This window comes from Leiobunum rupestre, chromosome 1 (genome assembly GCF_980474605.1).
Source record: "Leiobunum rupestre chromosome 1, qqLeiRupe1.1.hap1, whole genome shotgun sequence".
Taxonomy (NCBI): Eukaryota; Metazoa; Arthropoda; class Arachnida; order Opiliones; family Sclerosomatidae; genus Leiobunum; species Leiobunum rupestre.
Genome location: NC_143384.1, coordinates 3,720,665 through 3,742,392, shown reverse-complemented (window position 1 = coordinate 3,742,392; position 21,728 = coordinate 3,720,665). Strand labels below are relative to the sequence as shown.

The 21,728-nt window shown below is 30.3% G+C and overlaps 1 protein-coding gene across 1 annotated transcript; it reads right to left on the bottom strand.

Annotated features, from left to right (window-relative positions):
* Positions 1 to 667: 667 nt before the first annotated feature.
* Positions 668 to 20,387, bottom strand: LOC149960422 (uncharacterized). The gene is made up of 2 exons (XM_090155592.1): positions 20,246 to 20,387; positions 668 to 2,291 (listed from the first exon to the last, which is right to left on the bottom strand). Exon 2 carries the CDS (start codon positions 2,276 to 2,278, stop codon positions 668 to 670), a length of 1,611 nt encoding a protein of 536 aa, XP_090011718.1. The 5' UTR covers positions 2,279 to 2,291; positions 20,246 to 20,387.
* Positions 20,388 to 21,728: the final 1,341 nt, after the last annotated feature.

The following is a 21,728-nucleotide window of genomic DNA, read 5'->3' as shown; positions in this document are numbered from 1 at the left end:
AGGTTTTTCCAAAAGCGCCCGCTTTTTGGCATTGGGTGTAGTATAATTTTTTTTTCGTCCGGGACTCGAACCCGAGCCCTCTTGAACGACAGGTGAGCGTTCTACCGCAGAACCACGGATACAGTTACGCTTTACTGAAAATTAAAAACTCTTCCGAGGAGCGGTATATTTTGGCTTGCCAACTTGTTAGTTCCACATCGAGATATATATATCGAAGTGGGGCTATTGCTATGGACGGATTGTCGTTAAGTTTTGTGTGTTTGTTTGTTTGAGTATAAATAAATACATTCTTGCTTAAAGTAATAAATTTTTTAGATCAAGATTAAAACTGAAAACGGCATTCGTTGTTCTAGTAACGCAAACAAACTTTAGGCTTTACGTCAACAGCTCTTTTTAAAATATTTAAATGTTTAATTGAAATTTCACTTAAGTTAACAAAGTGTATTTATGAAGATTCCTTAACATACTAAAGCTCTTTTTTAGTCATTAAGAAAATACAATTAATTCAAACATTTGCAGAACAGCAGAGGAATAGATACGTCAAATTGTTAAAAAAATTTACAGTTAATAATTGCGTGTGCAGACTAACTTAAACGTCTATTATCATTGAAATTTACGTTCTGTAAGATTTAAACAAACTAAATCGTTACTGACAAATAACTTCGATTTAATTCAGAATTCGAGTTATTTCTCGACAAACGTCTTTCAATTTAGTTTTCATAAACGGAATCTCCGATTGGAATTTTCCCACTTCCTCTTCGAGTTCCGCCTGTTTCCGCTCGCTTTCGTCCACTGCTCGCGTCAATTCTCCCAGAACGTCTTCGTATTTTGAATCTTTCGGCTTCAATCGTTTCAAAAATCGAGCTAGGTCCATTTTTCGATTCAAGTGTTTAAGATGGTCTCTTTGTAGAGCCAAATCAGATTCAACTATTTCGAAGTACACCATCTTCTCGTTGAATTTCAAAACCAAAGCTGACAGATCGGCTATTTTCGTGTTCAGCTCTTCAACGTCGATGGTGTCGAAGATTCTGTTACTGAAATCTGGTTTCATCGAACCTAATGCGGACAACGGGTACTTTTCTGTGGCGTCGCTGATCGAATCTTGATCAGAATAATCATGTTTACCATCAGACGAATCAAGTCCTTTTTCTGTTCGTTGTTTACTGGTGGTACCTTTTGCAACTGGTGTTGAATTGGCTGCTTCGGGAGGTATCAACAGAGCTTTTATGTTAACAAGCATTTTTATTTTCCCTTTAGCGTCGATCTCGATTTCTGAGTATTTTCTCTTCAGAATGTCCATCGCTGTATTGCTTTTTTTATAAAGGGCATACGTTCTAGCTCCATTTTTCAGTAGAAACTGTAAAATTTGTTGATGACAACCTTCACAGGCCAAATGCAAGGGTGTCTCTCCACTGTTTGTAGCAAGATTGACATTAGCACTGTATTGAATTAGCTGATATACCATGTCTTCATGATCATTTATGATGGCGATGTGCAAAGGTGTGTACCCGCATTTGTTTTTTACATTTGGGTTGACCTCGTTTAAAAGAAAGAGGCGCACCAGATCTTCGTGGTTGTTTCGCGTCGCCACGTGGAGCAACGTTTCACCATTGACCTTTATGTTTCCGTTGCCTTCTTTATTCAACAGAAGCCTTACAATGTCCTTGTGACCTTTCATCGTAGCGAGATACAGCGGATTCCTCTCGTTATTGTTGTGCTTGTAGTTGAAACTCGCGCCTTTCTGGAGTAAAATTTTCACAATTTGCGTATGTCCATTTTCCGTAGCTGCGATCACCGGGCAGTAGAGACCATCCCGACTTGTTTCGTGTAGCGCTTTTTGCTCCAGAAGCCCAACGCATTCGTCGTAGTTCCCTTGACGCGCTGCGTGGTAGAGTCGAAGCCAAAGCGGGAATTCCTTTTCGATCACGTCCACCATTTGAAGTCGATTCAATTGCTTAGCCATGTCCACAGGTCTTTCATTTTCAGTATTCCTTATTTCCAGACTAGCTCCGTTGTGAAGTAGTAGGCGGACCACGTTTACGTGATTATTATGGATCGCCCACAATAAAGGAGACCAAGCATTGTCATCCAGCGTATTTACTTCAGCTCTGTTTTCCAGGAGGGCCTTGCAAACGTCGTAATGACCTCTTAAAGCGGCATGGTGCAACGGAACGAGTTCATATTGACCTGTCTCATTGACGTTGAATCCTTTTAGAATTAACTGAAGCACCTTATCCAGATCTTCTGTATTCTTTGCAGTTGCCTCTATCAAGCCCATCACAAGTGGTATTCTATAGAAAACAAATAACACTTAATTGCGCTGCATAATTATATACAAACAATTAGTTTAGTTCCCCTAATTTTGCAGGTTCCATATTATACGTCACTTAGTAATTTGTAACTAGAAGTCAGAAAAGAGTTGGACCTTGAAAATACAAATCCAAAAACAAATGTCTAATACCAAAATACTTTGTTTAATTTTTAAATAAATCCTACTTCTATATTATTTTACCTCTAAAAATTAATCTAGGCTAATACCAGAGGCAACACCTTAGGCCTAATTCATCTAGCGACTTATAATGCCCTTAAACAGGTGGGCGAGTTACATTGCGTAGGAGGGTGGTAGCCCTTCAAGCAACGCGAGCCAACAGTTCCCTACACTTACTATTACCGTTCACCTCAGCAAAGACAAAATTGCTATTTAAAATTATGGTCTGAGAGGTGACATTTAAGCGCCCCGGCTCTTACCCTAGGGCTCTTAAAGGCCTAGAAGAGATTTTCTCGTTCGCGAATTTGGAACCCCGCAAAACGGAAAAAAATGTGAACCTCCGCAACGAAACTAGTCAGCACCAGCCCCGCGTCGACAGCTTGAATCACGGCTCAAACTGTTTTTGAACAGAATATCGATGAAGAGCATCACTATGTAATACCCACCAACCCAGTTGTCAAACCGGCCAAATATTAAATTCCAACTATAATTAAATTCCGACTATAATTAAATTCCGACTATAATTAAATTCCGATTATAATTAAATTCAACTATAATTAAATTCCGACTATAATTAAATTCAACTATAATTAAATTCCGACTATAATTAAATTCCGACTATAATTAAATTCCGACTATAATTAAATTCCGACTATAATTAAATTCCGACTATAATTAAATTCCGACTATAATTAAATTCCGACTATAATTAAATTCCGACTATAATTAAATTCCGACTATAATTAAATTCCGACTATAATTAAATTCCGACTATAATTAAATTCAACTATAATTAAATTCAACTATAATTAAATTCCGACTATAATTAAATTCCGACTATAATTTAATTCCGACTATAATTAAATTCCAACTATAATTAAATTCCGACTATAATTAAATTCAGCTATAATTAAATTCCGACTATAATTAAATTCAGCTATAATTAAATTCCGACTATAATTAAATTCAGACTATAATTAAATTCCGACTATAATTAAATTCCGACTATAATTAAATTCCGACTATAATTAAATTCCGACTATAATTAAATTCCGACTATAATTAAATTCCGACTATAATTAAATTCAAACTATAATTAAATTCCGACTATAATTAAATTCAACTATAATTAAATTCCGACTATAATTAAATTCCGACTATAATTAAATTCCGACTATAATTAAATTCCGACTATAATTAAATTCAACTATAATTAAATTCCGACTATAATTAAATTCAGACTATAATTAAATTCCGACTATAATTAAATTCAACTATAATTAAATTCCGACTATAATTAAATTCCGACTATAATTAAATTCAACTATAATTAAATTCCGACTATAATTAAATTCCGACTGTACTTAAATTCCGACTGTACTTAAATTCCGACTGTACTTAAATTCCGACTGTACTTAAATTCCGACTGTACTTAAATTTCGACTTTACTTAAATTTCGACTTTACTTAAATTTCGACTTTACTTAAATTTCGACATCACTTAAATTTAGACTTTACTTAAATATCGACTTTACTTAAATTCCGACTGTAATATAATCCCGACTGTAATAAAATCCCGACTGTAATAAAGTCCCGATGTAATAAAGTCCCGATGTAATAAAGTCAGACTGTAATAATATTCCGACGGTAATAATATTCCGACGTTAATTAAATTCCGACGGTAATTAAATCCCGACTGTAATAAAATTCCGATTGTAGTAAAATCCCGACTGTAATAAAATCCCGACTGTAATAAAATCCCGACTGTAAAAAAATCCTGACCGTAATATAATCCCGACTGTAATAAAACTCCGACTGTGATAAAATTCCGACTGTGATAAAATTCCGACTGTGATAAAATTCCGACTGTGATAAAATTCCGACTGTGATAAAATTCCGACGGTCATTATATTCCGACGGTCATTATATTCCGACGGTCATTAAATTCCGACGGTCATTAAATTCCGACGGTCATTAAATTCCGACGGTCATTAAATTCCGACGGTCATTAAATTCCGACGGTCATTAAATTCCGACGGTCATTAAATTCCGACTGTTATTACATTCCATCAGTTATTAAATTATATCTGTAATTAAATTCCAACTGTAATTAAATTCCAACGGTTATTATATTTTAACGGCTATTAATTTCCAACTGTTATTAAATTCCAACTGTAATTAAATTCCAACTGTTATTAAATTCCAACTGTTATTAAATTCCAACTGTTATTAAATTCCATTTGTGATTAAATTCCAACTGCGATTAAATTACAACGGTTATTAATTTCCAACTGCGATTAAATTACAACGGTTATTAATTTCCAACTGCGATTAAATTACAACTGTAATTAAATTCCAACTGTAATTAAATTCCATCAGTACTTAAATTCCATCAGTACTTAAATTCCAACTGTGATTAAATTCCAACTGTTATTAAATTCCAACTGTAATTAAATTCCAACTGTAATTAAATTCCAACTGTAATTAAATTCCGACTGTTATTAAATTCCAACTGTTATTAAATTCCAACTGTGATTACATTCCAACTGTGATTACATTCCAACTGTGATTACATTCCAACTGTGATTAAATTCCAACTGTCATTAAATTCCGACTGTCATTAAATTCCGACTGTCATTAAATTCCGACTGTTATTAAATTCCGACTGTTATTAAATTCCGACTGTTATTAAATTCCGACTGTTATTAAATTCCGACTTATTAAATTCCGACTGTTATTAATTTCCGACTGTTATTAATTTCCGACTGTCATTAAATTCCGAATGTCATTAAATTCCGACTGTTATTATATTCCATCTGTTATTAAATTCCATCTGTAATTAAACTCCAACTGTGATTAAATTCCAACTGTGATTAAATTCCAACTGTGATTAAATTCCAACGGTAATTGAATTCCAACTGTAATTAAATTTCAACTGTAATTAAATTTCAACGGTTATAAAATTTTAACGGTTATTAATTTCCAACTGTTATTAAATTCTAACTGTTATTAAATTCCAACTGTTATTAAATTCCACCTGTTATTAAATTCCACCTGTTATTAAATTACAACTGTGATTAAATTCCAACTGTAAATAAATTCCTACTGTGATTAAATTCAAACTGTAATTAAATTCCGACTGTAATTAAATTTCAACTGTAATTAAATGCCAACTGTAATTAAATTCCAACTGTAATTAAATTCTAACGGTTATTAAATTTTAACGGTTATTAATTTCCAACTGTTATTAATTTCCAACTGTTATTTAATTGCAACTGTTATTAAATTCCAACTGTAATTAAATTCCAACTGTTATTAAATTCCAACTGTAATTAAATTCCTACTGTGATTAAATTCCAACTGTTATTAAATTCCGACTGTTATTATATTCCATCTGTTATTAAATTCCATCTGTTATTAAATTCCATCTGTTATTAAATTCCATCTGTAATTAAACTCCAACTGTGATTAAATTCCAACGGTGATTAAATTCCAACGGTAATTAAATTCAAACTGTAATAAAATTCCGACTGTAATTAAATTCCAACTGTAATTAAATTCCAACTGTAATTAAATTTCAACTGTAATTAAATTTCAACTGTAATTAAATGCCAACTGTAATTAAATTCCAACGGTTATTAAATTTTAACGGTTATTAATTTCCAACTGTTATTAATTTCCAACTGTTATTTAATTGCAACTGTTATTAAATTCCGACTGTTATTAAATTCCAACTGTAATTAAATTCCAACTGTAATTAAATTCCTACTGTGATTAAATTCCAACTGTTATTAAATTCCGACTGTTATTAAATTCCATCTGTTATTAAATTCCATCTGTTATTAAATTCCAACTGTGATTAAATTCCAACTGTGATTAAATTCCAACGGTAATTGAATTCCAACTGTAATTAAATTCCAACTGTAATTAAATTCCAACTGTAATTAAATTTCAATGGTTATTAAATTTCAACGGTTATTAATTTCCAACTGTTATTAAATTCCAACTGTAATTAAATTGCAACTGTTATTAAATTCCAACTGTAATTAAATTCCGACTGTTATTAACTTCCAATTGTTATTAAATTACAACTGTAATTGAATTCCGACTGTAATTGAATTCCGACTGTAATTGAATTCCGACTGTAATTAAATTCCGACTGTAATTAAATTCCGACTGTAATTAAATTCCGACTGTAATTAAATTCCGACTGTAATTAAATTCCGACTGTAATTAAATTCCGACTGAAATTAAATTCCGACTGAAATTAAATTCCGACTGAAATTAAATTCCGACTGAAATTAAATTCCGACTGTCATTAAATTCCGACTGTCATTAAATTCCGACTGTCATTAAATTCCGACTGTCATTAAATTCCGACTGTTATTAAATTCCGACTGTTATTAAATTTCGACTGTTATTAAATTCCGACTGTTATTAAATTCCGACTGTTATTATATTCCGACTGTTATTATATTCCATCTGTGATTAAATTCCATCTGTAATTAAACTCCAACTGTGATTAAATTCCAACGGTAATTGAAATCCAACGGTAATTAAATTTCAACTGTAATTAAATTTCAACTGTAATTAAATTTCAACGGTTATAAAATTTAAACGGTTATTAATTTCCAACTGTTTTTAAATTCCAACTGTTTTTAAATTCCAACTGTTTTTAAATTCCAACTGTAATTAAATTCCAACTGTAATTAAATTCCAACTGTTATTAAATTACAACTGTTATTAAATTACGACTGTGATTAAATTACGACTGTGATTAAATTACGACTGTGATTAAATTACGACTGTGATTAAATTACGACTGTGATTAAATTCCGACTGTGATTAAATTCCGACTGTGATTAAATTCCGACTGTAATTAAATTCCGACTGTAATTAAATTCCGACTGTAATTAAATTCCGACTGTAATTAAATTCCGACTATAATTAAATTCCGACTATAATTAAATTCCGACTATAATTAAATTCCGACTATAATTAAATTCCGACTATAATTAAATTCCGACTATAATTAAATTCCGACTATAATTAAATTCCGACTATAATTAAATTCCGACTATAATTAAATTCCGACTATAATTAAATTCCGACTATAATTAAATTCCGACTATAATTAAATTCCGACTATAATTAAATTCCGACTATAATTAAATTCCGACTATAATTAAATTCCGACTATAATTAAATTCCGACTATAATTAAATTCCGACTATAATTAAATTCCGACTATAATTAAATTCCGACTATAATTAAATTCCGACTATAATTAAATTCCGACTATAATTAAATTCCGACTATAATTAAATTCCGACTATAATTAAATTCCGACTATAATTAAATTCCGACTATAATTAAATTCCGACTATAATTAAATTCCGACTATAATTAAATTCCGACTATAATTAAATTCCGACTATAATTAAATTCCGACTATAATTAAATTCCGACTATAATTAAATTCCGACTATAATTAAATTCCGACTATAATTAAATTCCGACTATAATTAAATTCCGACTATAATTAAATTCCGACTATAATTAAATTCCGACTATAATTAAATTCCGACTATAATTAAATTCCGACTATAATTAAATTCCGACTATAATTAAATTCCGACTATAATTAAATTCCGACTATAATTAAATTCCGACTATAATTAAATTCCGACTATAATTAAATTCCGACTATAATTAAATTCCGACTATAATTAAATTCCGACTATAATTAAATTCCGACTATAATTAAATTCCGACTATAATTAAATTCCGACTATAATTAAATTCCGACTATAATTAAATTCCGACTATAATTAAATTCCGACTATAATTAAATTCCGACTATAATTAAATTCCGACTATAATTAAATTCCGACTATAATTAAATTCCGACTATAATTAAATTCCGACTATAATTAAATTCCGACTATAATTAAATTCCGACTATAATTAAATTCCGACTATAATTAAATTCCGACTATAATTAAATTCCGACTATAATTAAATTCCGACTATAATTAAATTCCGACTATAATTAAATTCCGACTATAATTAAATTCCGACTATAATTAAATTCCGACTATAATTAAATTCCGACTATAATTAAATTCCGACTATAATTAAATTCCGACTATAATTAAATTCCGACTATAATAAAATTCCGACTATAATTAAATTCCGACTATAATTAAATTCCGACTATAATTAAATTCCGACTATAATTAAATTCCGACTGTACTTAAATTCCGACTGTACTTAAATTCCGACTGTACTTAAATTCCGACTGTACTTAAATTCCGACTGTACTTAAATTCCGACTGTACTTAAATTCCGACTGTACTTAAATTCCGACTGTACTTAAATTCCGACTGTACTTAAATTCCGACTGTACTTAAATTCCGACTGTACTTAAATTCCGACTGTACTTAAATTCCGACTGTACTTAAATTCCGACTGTACTTAAATTCCGACTGTACTTAAATTCCGACTGTACTTAAATTCCGACTGTACTTAAATTCCGACTGTACTTAAATTCCGACTGTACTTAAATTCCGACTGTACTTAAATTCCGACTGTACTTAAATTCCGACTGTACTTAAATTCCGACTGTACTTAAATTCCGACTGTACTTAAATTCCGACTGTACTTAAATTCCGACTGTACTTAAATTCCGACTGTACTTAAATTCCGACTGTACTTAAATTCCGACTGTACTTAAATTCCGACTGTACTTAAATTCCGACTGTACTTAAATTCCGACTGTACTTAAATTCCGACTGTACTTAAATTCCGACTGTACTTAAATTCCGACTGTACTTAAATTCCGACTGTACTTAAATTCCGACTGTACTTAAATTCCGACTGTACTTAAATTCCGACTGTACTTAAATTCCGACTGTACTTAAATTCCGACTGTACTTAAATTCCGACTGTACTTAAATTCCGACTGTACTTAAATTCCGACTGTACTTAAATTCCGACTGTACTTAAATTCCGACTGTACTTAAATTCCGACTGTACTTAAATTCCGACTGTACTTAAATTCCGACTGTACTTAAATTCCGACTGTACTTAAATTCCGACTGTACTTAAATTCCGACTGTACTTAAATTCCGACTGTACTTAAATTCCGACTGTACTTAAATTCCGACTGTACTTAAATTCCGACTGTACTTAAATTCCGACTTTACTTAAATTCCGACTTTACTTAAATTCCGACTTTACTTAAATTCCGACTTTACTTAAATTCCGACTTTACTTAAATTCCGACTTTACTTAAATTCCGACTTTACTTAAATTCCGACTTTACTTAAATTCCGACTTTACTTAAATTCCGACTTTACTTAAATTCCGACTTTACTTAAATTCCGACTTTACTTAAATTCCGACTTTACTTAAATTCCGACTTTACTTAAATTCCGACTTTACTTAAATTCCGACTTTACTTAAATTTCGACTTTACTTAAATTTCGACTTTACTTAAATTTCGACTTTACTTAAATTTCGACTTTACTTAAATTTCGACTTTACTTAAATTTCGACTTTACTTAAATTTCGACTTTACTTAAATTTCGACTTTACTTAAATTTCGACTTTACTTAAATTTCGACTTTACTTAAATTTCGACTTTACTTAAATTTCGACTTTACTTAAATTTCGACTTTACTTAAATTTCGACTTTACTTAAATTTCGACTTTACTTAAATTTCGACTTTACTTAAATTTCGACTTTACTTAAATTTCGACTTTACTTAAATTTCGACTTTACTTAAATTTCGACTTTACTTAAATTTCGACTTTACTTAAATTTCGACTTTACTTAAATTTCGACTTTACTTAAATTTCGACTTTACTTAAATTTCGGCTTTACTTAAATTTCGACTTTACTTAAATTTCGACTTTACTTAAATTTCGACTTTACTTAAATTTCGACTTTACTTAAATTTCGACTTTACTTAAATTTCGACTTTACTTAAATTTCGACTTTACTTAAATTTCGACTTTACTTAAATTTCGACTTTACTTAAATTTCGACTTTACTTAAATTTCGACTTTACTTAAATTTCGACTTTACTTAAATTTCGACTTTACTTAAATTTCGACTTTACTTAAATTTCGACTTTACTTAAATTTCGACTTTACTTAAATTTCGACTTTACTTAAATTTCGACTTTACTTAAATTTCGACTTTACTTAAATTTCGACTTTACTTAAATTTCGACTTTACTTAAATTTCGACTTTACTTAAATTTCGACTTTACTTAAATTTCGACTTTACTTAAATTTCGACTTTACTTAAATTTCGACTTTACTTAAATTTCGACTTTACTTAAATTTCGACTTTACTTAAATTTCGACTTTACTTAAATTTCGACTTTACTTAAATTTCGACTTTACTTAAATTTCGACTTTACTTAAATTTCGACTTTACTTAAATTTCGACTTTACTTAAATTTCGACTTTACTTAAATTTCGACTTTACTTAAATTTCGACTTTACTTAAATTTCGACTTTACTTAAATTTCGACTTTACTTAAATTTCGACTTTACTTAAATTTCGACTTTACTTAAATTTCGACTTTACTTAAATTTCGACTTTACTTAAATTTCGACTTTACTTAAATTTCGACTTTACTTAAATTTCGACTTTACTTAAATTTCGACTTTACTTAAATTTCGACTTTACTTAAATTTCGACTTTACTTAAATTTCGACTTTACTTAAATTTCGACTTTACTTAAATTTCGACTTTACTTAAATTTCGACTTTACTTAAATTTCGACTTTACTTAAATTTCGACTTTACTTAAATTTCGACTTTACTTAAATTTCGACTTTACTTAAATTTCGACTTTACTTAAATTTCGACTTTACTTAAATTTCGACTTTACTTAAATTTCGACTTTACTTAAATTTCGACTTTACTTAAATTTCGACTTTACTTAAATTTCGACTTTACTTAAATTTCGACTTTACTTAAATTTCGACTTTACTTAAATTTCGACTTTACTTAAATTTCGACTTTACTTAAATTTCGACTTTACTTAAATTTCGACTTTACTTAAATTTCGACTTTACTTAAATTTCGACTTTACTTAAATTTCGACTTTACTTAAATTTCGACTTTACTTAAATTTCGACTTTACTTAAATTTCGACTTTACTTAAATTTCGACTTTACTTAAATTTCGACTTTACTTAAATTTCGACTTTACTTAAATTTCGACTTTACTTAAATTTCGACTTTACTTAAATTTCGACTTTACTTAAATTTCGACTTTACTTAAATTTCGACTTTACTTAAATTTCGACTTTACTTAAATTTCGACTTTACTTAAATTTCGACTTTACTTAAATTTCGACTTTACTTAAATTTCGACTTTACTTAAATTTCGACTTTACTTAAATTTCGACTTTACTTAAATTTCGACTTTACTTAAATTTCGACTTTACTTAAATTTCGACTTTACTTAAATTTCGACTTTACTTAAATTTCGACTTTACTTAAATTTCGACTTTACTTAAATTTCGACTTTACTTAAATTTCGACTTTACTTAAATTTCGACTTTACTTAAATTTCGACTTTACTTAAATTTCGACTTTACTTAAATTTCGACTTTACTTAAATTTCGACTTTACTTAAATTTCGACTTTACTTAAATTTCGACTTTACTTAAATTTCGACTTTACTTAAATTTCGACTTTACTTAAATTTCGACTTTACTTAAATTTCGACTTTACTTAAATTTCGACTTTACTTAAATTTCGACTTTACTTAAATTTCGACTTTACTTAAATTTCGACTTTACTTAAATTTCGACTTTACTTAAATTTCGACTTTACTTAAATTTCGACTTTACTTAAATTTCGACTTTACTTAAATTTCGACTTTACTTAAATTTCGACTTTACTTAAATTTCGACTGTAATATAATCCCGACTGTAATATAATCCCGACTGTAATAAAATCCCGACTGTAATAAAGTCCCGATGTAATAAAGTCCCGATGTAATAAAGTCAGACTGTAATAATATTCCGACGGTAATTAAATTCCGACGGTAATTAAATTCCGACGGTAATTAAATCCCGATTGTAGTAAAATCCCGACTGTAATAAAATCCCGACTGTAAAAAAATCCCGACTGTAAAAAAATCCCGACTGTAAAAAAATCCCGACTGTAAAAAAATCCCGACTGTAATAAAACTCCGACTGTGACAAAATTCCGACTGTGACAAAATTCCGACTGTGATAAAATTCCGACTGTGATAAAATTCCGACTGTGATAAAATTCCGACTGTGATAAAATTCCGACTGTGATAAAATTCCGACTGTAATAAAATCCCTACTGTGATAAAATTCCGACGGTCATTATATTCCGACGGTCATTATATTCCGACGGTCATTAAATTCCGACGGTCATTAAATTCCGACGGTCATTAAATTCCGACTGTTATTACATTCCATCTGTTATTAAATTATATCTGTTATTAAATTCCAACTGTAATTAAATTCCAACGGTTATTATATTTTAACGGCTATTAATTTCCAACTGTTATTAAATTCCAACTGTAATTAAATTCCAACTGTTATTAAATTCCATCTGTAATTAAATTTCATCTGTGATTAAATTCCAACTGCGATTAAATTACAACGGTTATTAATATCCAACTGCGATTAAATTACAACGATTATTAATTTCCAACTGCGATTAAATTCCAACTGTAATTAAATTCCAACTGTAATTAAATTCCATCTGTAATTAAATTCCATCTGTGATTAAATTCCAACTGTGATTAAATTACAACTGTGATTAAATTCCAACTGTAATTAAATTCCAACTGTAATTAAATTCCAACTAATTAAATTCCAACTGTAATTAAATTCCAACTGTGATTAAATCCCAACGGTTATTAAATTTTAACGGTTATTAATTTCCAACTGTAATTAAATTGCAACTGTTATTAAATTACAACTGTAATTAAATTCCGACTGTTATTCAATTTCAATTGTTATTAAATTCCAATTGTTATTAAATTACAACCGTAATTAAATTCCGACTGAAATTAAATTCAGACTGTCATTAAATTCCGACTGTCAATAAATTCCGACTGTCAATAAATTCCGACTGTCATTAAATTCCGACTGTCATTAAATTCCGACTGTCATTAAATTCCGACTGTCATTAAATTCCGACTGTCATTAAATTCCGACTGTCATTAAATTCCGACTGTCATTAAATTCCGACTGTCATTAAATTCCGACTGTCATTAAATTCCGACTGTCATTAAATTCCGACTGTCATTAAATTCCGACTGTCATTAAATTCCGACTGTCATTAAATTCCGACTGTCATTAAATTCCGACTGTCATTAAATTCCGACTGTTATTAAATTTCATCTGTAATTAAACTCCAACTGTGATTAAATTCCAACTGTGATTAAATTCCAACGGTAATTGAATTCCAACTGTAATTAAATTTCAACTGTAATTAAATTTCAACGGTTATAAAATTTTAACGGTTATTAATTTCCAACTGTTATTAAATTCCAACTGTAATTAAATTCCAACTGTTATTAAATTACAACTGTTATTAAATAACAACTGTTGTTAAATTCCAACTGTAATTAAATTCCTACTGTGATTAAATTCCGACGGTAATTAAATCCCGATTGTAGTAAAATCCCGACTGTAATAAAATCCCGACTGTAAAAAAATCCCGACTGTAAAAAAATCCCGACCGTAATATAATCCCGACTGTAATATAATCCCGACTGTAATAAAACTCCGACTGTGACAAAATTCCGACTGTGATAAAATTCCGACTGTGATAAAATTCCGACTGTGATAAAATTCCGACTGTGATAAAATTCCGACTGTGATAAAATTCCGACTGTGATAAAATTCCGACTGTAATAAAATCCCTACTGTGATAAAATTCCGACGGTCATTATATTCCGACGGTCATTATATTCCGACGGTCATTAAATTCCGACGGTCATTAAATTCCGACGGTCATTAAATTCCGACTGTTATTACATTCCATCTGTTATTAAATTATATCTGTTATTAAATTCCAACTGTAATTAAATTCCAACGGTTATTATATTTTAACGGCTATTAATTTCCAACTGTTATTAAATTCCAACTGTAATTAAATTCCAACTGTTATTAAATTCCATCTGTAATTAAATTCCATCTGTGATTAAATTCCAACTGCGATTAAATTACAACGGTTATTAATATCCAACTGCGATTAAATTACAACGATTATTAATTTCCAACTGCGATTAAATTCCAACTGTAATTAAATTCCAACTGTAATTAAATTCCAACTGTAATTAAATTCCATCTGTGATTAAATTCCAACTGTGATTAAATTCCAACTGTGATTAAATTACAACTGTGATTAAATTCCAACTGTAATTAAATTCCAACTGTAATTAAATTCCAACTGTGATTAAATCCCAACGGTTATTAAATTTTAACAGTTATTAATTTCCAACTGTAATTAAATTGCAACTGTTATTAAATTCCAACTGTAATTAAATTCCGACTGTTATTCAATTTCAATTGTTATTAAATTCCAATTGTTATTAAATTACAACTGTAATTAAATTCCGACTGTAATTAAATTCCGACTGAAATTAAATTCAGACTGTCATTAAATTCAGACTGTCATTAAATTCCGACTGTCAATAAATTCCGACTGTCAATAAATTCCGACTGTCAATAAATTCCGACTGTCATTAAATTCCGACTGTCATTAAATTCCGACTGTCATTAAATTCCGACTGTCATTAAATTCCGACTGTCATTAAATTCCGACTGTCATTAAATTCCGACTGTCATTAAATTCCGACTGTCATTAAATTCCGACTGTCATTAAATTCCGACTGTCATTAAATTCTGACTGTCATTAAATTCCGACTGTCATTAAATTCCGACTGTCATTAAATTCCGACTGTCATTAAATTCCGACTGTCATTAAATTCCGACTGTCATTAAATTCCGACTGTCATTAAATTCCGACTGTCATTAAATTCCGACTGTCATTAAATTCCGACTGTCATTAAATTCCGACTGTCATTAAATTCCGACTGTTATTATATTCCATCTGTTATTAAATTCCATCTGTAATTAAACTCCAACTGTGATTAAATTCCAACTGTGATTAAATTCCAACGGTAATTGAATTCCAACTGTAATTGAATTCCAACTGTAATTAAATTTCAACTGTAATTAAATTTCAACGGTTATTAAATTTTAACGGTTATTAATTTCCAACTGTAATTAAATTGCAACTGTTATTAAATTCCAACTGTAATTAAATTCCAACTGTAATTAAATTCCGACTGTTATTCAATTCCAATTGTTATTAAATTCCAATTGTTATTAAATTACAACTGTAATTAAATTCCTACTGTGATTAAATTCCGACTGTGATTAAATTCCGACTGTAATTAAATTCCATCTGTAATTAAACTCCAACTGTGATTAAATTCCAACTGTGATTAAATTCCAACGGTAATTGAATTCCAACTGTAATTAAATTTCAACTGTAATTAAATTTCAACGGTTATTAAATTTTAACGGTTATTAATTTCCAACTGTTATTAAATTCCAACTGTAATTAAATTCCAACTGTTATTAAATTACAACTGTTATTAAATAACAACTGTTATTAAATTCCAACTGTAATTAAATTCCTACTGTGATTAAATTCCGACTGTGATTAAATTCCGACTGTAATTAAATTCCATCTGTAATTAAACTCCAACTGTGATTAAATTCCAACTGTGATTAAATTCCAACGGTAATTGAATTCCAACTGTAATTAAATTTCAACTGTAATTAAATTTCAACGGTTATTAAATTTTAACGGTTATTAATTTCCAACTGTAATTAAATTGCAACTGTTATTAAATTCCAACTGTAATTAAATTCCAACTGTAATTAAATTCCGACTGTTATTCAATTCCAATTGTTATTAAATTCCAATTGTTATTAAATTACAACTGTAATTAAATTCCGACTGAAATTAAATTCAGACTGTCATTAAATTCCGACTGTCATTAAATTCCGACTGTAATTAAATTGCGACTGTTATTAAATTCCAACTGTAATTAAATTCCGACTGTTATTAAATTCCAATTGTTTTTAAATTACAACTGTCATTGAATTCCGACTGTCATTAAATTCCGACTGTCATTAAATTCCGACTGTCATTAAATTACGACTGTCATTAAATTCCGACTGTCATTAAATTCCGACTGTCATTAAATTCCGACTGTCATTAAATTCCGACTGCCATTAAATTCCGACTGTCATTAAATTCCGACTGTCATTAAATTCCGACTGTCATTAAATTCCGACTGTCATTAAATTCCGACTGTCATTAAATTCCGACTGTCATTAAATTCCGACTGTCATTAAATTCCGACTGTCATTAAATTCCGACTGTCATTAAATTCCGACTGTCATTAAATTCCGACTGTCATTAAATTCCGACTGTCATTTAATTCCGACTGTCATTAAATTCCGACTGTCATTAAATTCCGACTGTCATTAAATTCCGACTGTCATTAAATTCCGACTGTCATTAAATTCCGACTGTCATTAAATTCCGACTGTTATTATATTCCATCTGTTATTAAATTCCATCTGTAATTAAATTCCATCTGTAATTAAACTCCAACTGTGATTAAATTCCAACTGTGATTAAATTCCAACGGTTATTGAATTCCAACTGTAATTAAATTTCAACTGTAATTAAATTCCAATTGTTTTTAAATTACAACTGTAATTGAATTCCGACTGTCATTAAATTCCGACTGTCATTAAATTCCGACTGTCATTAAATTCCGACTGTCCTTAAATTCCGACTGTCATTAAATTCCGACTGCCATTAAATTCCGACTGCCATTAAATTCCGACTGTCATTAAATTCCGACTGTCATTAAATTCCGACTGTCATTAAATTCCGACTGTCATTAAATTCCGACTGTCATTAAATTCCGACTGTCATTAAATTCCGACTGTCATTAAATTCCGACTGTCATTAAATTCCGACTGTCATTAAATTCCGACTGTCATTAAATTCCGACTGTCATTAAATTCCGACTGTCATTAAATTCCGACTGTCATTAAATTCCGACTGTCATTAAATTCCGACTGTCATTAAATTCCGACTGTCATTAAATTCCGACTGTCATTAAATTCCGACTGTCATTAAATTCCGACTGTCATTAAATTCCGACTGTCATTAAATTCCGACTGTCATTAAATTCCGACTGTCATTAAATTCCGACTGTCATTAAATTCCGACTGTCATTAAATTCCGACTGTCATTAAATTCCGACTGTCATTAAATTCCGACTGTCATTAAATTCCGACTGTCATTAAATTCCGACTGTCATTAAATTCCGACTGTCATTAAATTCCGACTGTCATTAAATTCCGACTGTTATTATATTCCATCTGTAATTAAATTCCATCTGTAATTAAATTCCATCTGTAATTAAACTCCAACTGTGATTAAATTCCAACTGTGATTAAATTCCAACGGTTATTGAATTCCAACTGTAATTAAATTCCGACTGTTATTAAATTCCAATTGTTTTTAAATTACAACTGTCATTGAATTCCGACTGTCATTAAATTCCGACTGTCATTAAATTCCGACTGCCATTAAATTCCGACTGTCATTAAATTCCGACTGTCATTAAATTCCGACTGTCATTAAATTCCGACTGTCATTAAATTCCGACTGTCATTAAATTCCGACTGTCATTAAATTCCGACTGTCATTAAATTCCGACTGTCATTAAATTCCGACTGTCATTAAATTCCGACTGTCATTAAATTCCGACTGTCATTAAATTCCGACTGTCATTAAATTCCGACTGTCATTAAATTCCGACTGTCATTAAATTCCGACTGTCATTAAATTCCGACTGTCATTAAATTCCGACTGTTATTATATTCCATCTGTTATTAAATTCCATCTGTAATTAAATTCCATCTGTAATTAAACTCCAACTGTGATTAAATTCCAACTGTGATTAAATTCCAACGGTTATTGAATTCCAACTGTAATTAAATTTCAACTGTAATTAAATTTCAACGGTTATAAAATTTTAACGGTTATTAATTTCCAACTGTTATTAAATTCCAACTGTTATTAAATTCCAACTGTTATTAAATTACAACTGTTATTAAATTACAACTGTTATTAAATTCCAACTGTAATTAAATTCCTACTGTGATTAAATTCCGACTGTGATTAAATTCCGACTGTAATTAAATTCCGACTGTAATTAAATTTCAACTGTAATTAAATGCCAACTGTAATTAAATGCCAACTGTAATTAAATTTCAACGGTTATTAAATTTCAACGGTTATTAAATTTCAACGGTTATTAATTTCCAACTGTTATTAAATTCCAACTGTTATTAAATTCCGACTGTAATTAAATTGCAACTGTTATTAAATTCCAACTGTAATTAAATTCCGACTGTTATTAAATTCCAATTGTTATTAAATTACAACTGTAATTGAATTCCGACTGAAATTAAATTCCGACTGAAATTAAATTCCGACTGAAATTAAATTCCGACTGTTATTAAATTCCGACTGTTATTAAATTCCGACTGTTATTAAATTCCGACTGTTATTAAATTCCGACTGTTATTAAATTCCGACTGTTATTAAATTCCGACTGTTATTAAATTCCGATTGTTATTAAATTCCGACTGTTATTAAATTCCGACTGTTATTAAATTCCGACTGTTATTAAATTCCGACTGTTATTAAATTCCAACGGTAATTAAATTCCAACTGTAATTAAATTCCAACTGTAATTAAATTTCAACTGTAATTAAATTTCAACTGTAATTAAATTTCAACGGTTATTAAATTTTAACGGTTATTAATTTCCAACTGTTAATAAATTCCAACTGTAATTAAATTCCAACTGTTATTAAATTACAACTGTTATTAAATTACAACTGTTATTAAATTACAACTGTTATTAAATTACAACTGTTATTAAATTCCAACTGTTATTAAATTCCAACTAAAATTAAATTCAAATTTATATTAAAATTAATAACGCAGCGAAACTTTTTTAAATTAAAAGTCAAAATGACAAAGGTAATATCGAAATAAAATAATAAAGCTAAGCGAAATACTAAAAAATTAATTTTCTGAAGGGAGCTTTGAACACACGACGTGATAATAGAGGTGTAATCAAAGTCGATAACCCTAATTATTAGGCTAAATAATGTCCTGCTTATATATGGAACGCCAAACCGGACAAAATATAATTCTGTTTTGCTCGCTTTGATTTTCTCTTTCGCGCGCTTCGTGTTACTTTATTTTTAATCCTTTTACAAAACTATTATTATCCGAACCACTTTTGTTTTATTATATATACAGACAATTTTATATTTTAAGTTAATTTAACCGTATTATAATTTTACTAATTAGTTAACATATTAATTATTTAAACAATTCAAAACCCCAACCAAATCAATAAAATTAAAAAAAGGCGACGTTTTCGATAACGTTTTTCATATGGACCAAATAATTCAACCAAATTCCGCCAAATGAAAGCCTATTTGTCAGATGGTTAATAACATGATATCAAATGGGAAAAGTCGTAAATAATTATAGATAACGTTCTGAAATAGCTCTAATACTACCTTAGAAAGGCGTTAAATTAAAAAGCAGAAAATACTTACGAAACAAAAAGAAGACTCGTTAACCCTAAATATTTCTTAAGATAACAGCAGTCGAAGACAATTGAAATCAGCAAAACTCTTAAGCTTGTTTTGGACAAAGCGTCGAAAATACGTCAACCTCCCCAATGAAACTAGTCAGCAACAGCCCGGGCTGGTCACTGCGACGAAATTGCTTTTCCGAGAGAGAACGAGAGAATTTAGAGAAAATGGTTTTTCTTAACTTGCCCCCCCCCACCCAGGCTGGGTGAAGAGGGAGGGACTCTTAGACGGGAATGAAATATTGAAAGAAGGATTCTGGGGGATCTGTGAGGGGAGGACCCTCAACGGGCCGGGCTCTGCGAAAGTGACCCAGAGATAAATGTTTTTTGGGGTCGAGTGTTTTGTAAGGTACGCCTTTTGACGGCTACTTCTGGGGTCAGCAACTGTATTCGTTCCCTTCATCCTTTCGGGGGGAAGTGGTCCTCTACGTTTCGGCGATCACAGGACACAGGGCGGTTCAAGGTCCGTCGGAAAAAATACAGTATTGAATACTTGCTAGTCAGCGCTGCCAGCTAGGACATTTTGCCACCCAATGGGGCTCCTTTTGATAATTAGAATTATATCGTTGTCAATGCTACGTATTTTGCGTGAGGCAGTCTGTCTTTTGAATAGCTCTCAGTAAAGGTTTTACGTGTGAAGAATAGAAAGGGTCACAGTTGTGGAACAATATTAGACACTTATGGTTTTACTTTTACTTTTAAATAGTAGGCCGTAGAAGCATAGACCAAGTAACCCTGGACAAGCGACTTAGCCTTCCACGGTAGAAAGGCAGATTTTGAAAATTGTTCCGAAGATAGTGGTGCGCTATAGTGGCACCTCTAGCGGCCGTCATGGGCATAACCCAAAATGCGCAAGCGCGTGAAGAGGAACATTTCATTTCCTCCTTTAATTTCCGGTCATTCAAAAACGCGCTTAAAATGTATACATTTTTAAGCCTCTTTCTCTGTGTTGCTTTTCAGTGGACAATATATATTTTTTAAAAACTATTTCATTTGTTTTGTCGTATTTTCGCTAATTTTAAACATTGGAGAGTCTAATTACAGGTATGTCTTTTTTAATCTTTTATATTTTTATTTATAAGTCTTAATTTTCAAATGTGCATACATCACTACTTGCTAAGTCTTATTTAAAATTTAGGCCTTTCTCATCATCATTAATTTATGAAAATTTCAACGAAGACCAAGAAAAATACCTTTTCTGGACCTACACGTGCTCTATGCCAAAAAATAAAAACTGTGTTTATCGGGGATGCAAAAGTGACAGTCGATATGTTGAAAAAGACAACATCCAAATGTATTCTTCATACCATTTCCAAAACCTAAAAGAGAATATTATAAATGCACTCGTTGGCTACAATGGGTTAGCTGCTCAGACTTTAGTGTTGATCGGGTCAACACTAGTACATTTGTTTGTTCAAAACATTTTGAAGGATTAATCAAACTTG

Excerpts from the sequence above, each read along its gene's own strand:
- LOC149960422 (XM_090155592.1), bottom strand. The coding sequence starts at position 2,278 with ATGGGCTTGATAGAGGCAACTGCAAAGAATACAGAAGATCTGGATAAG.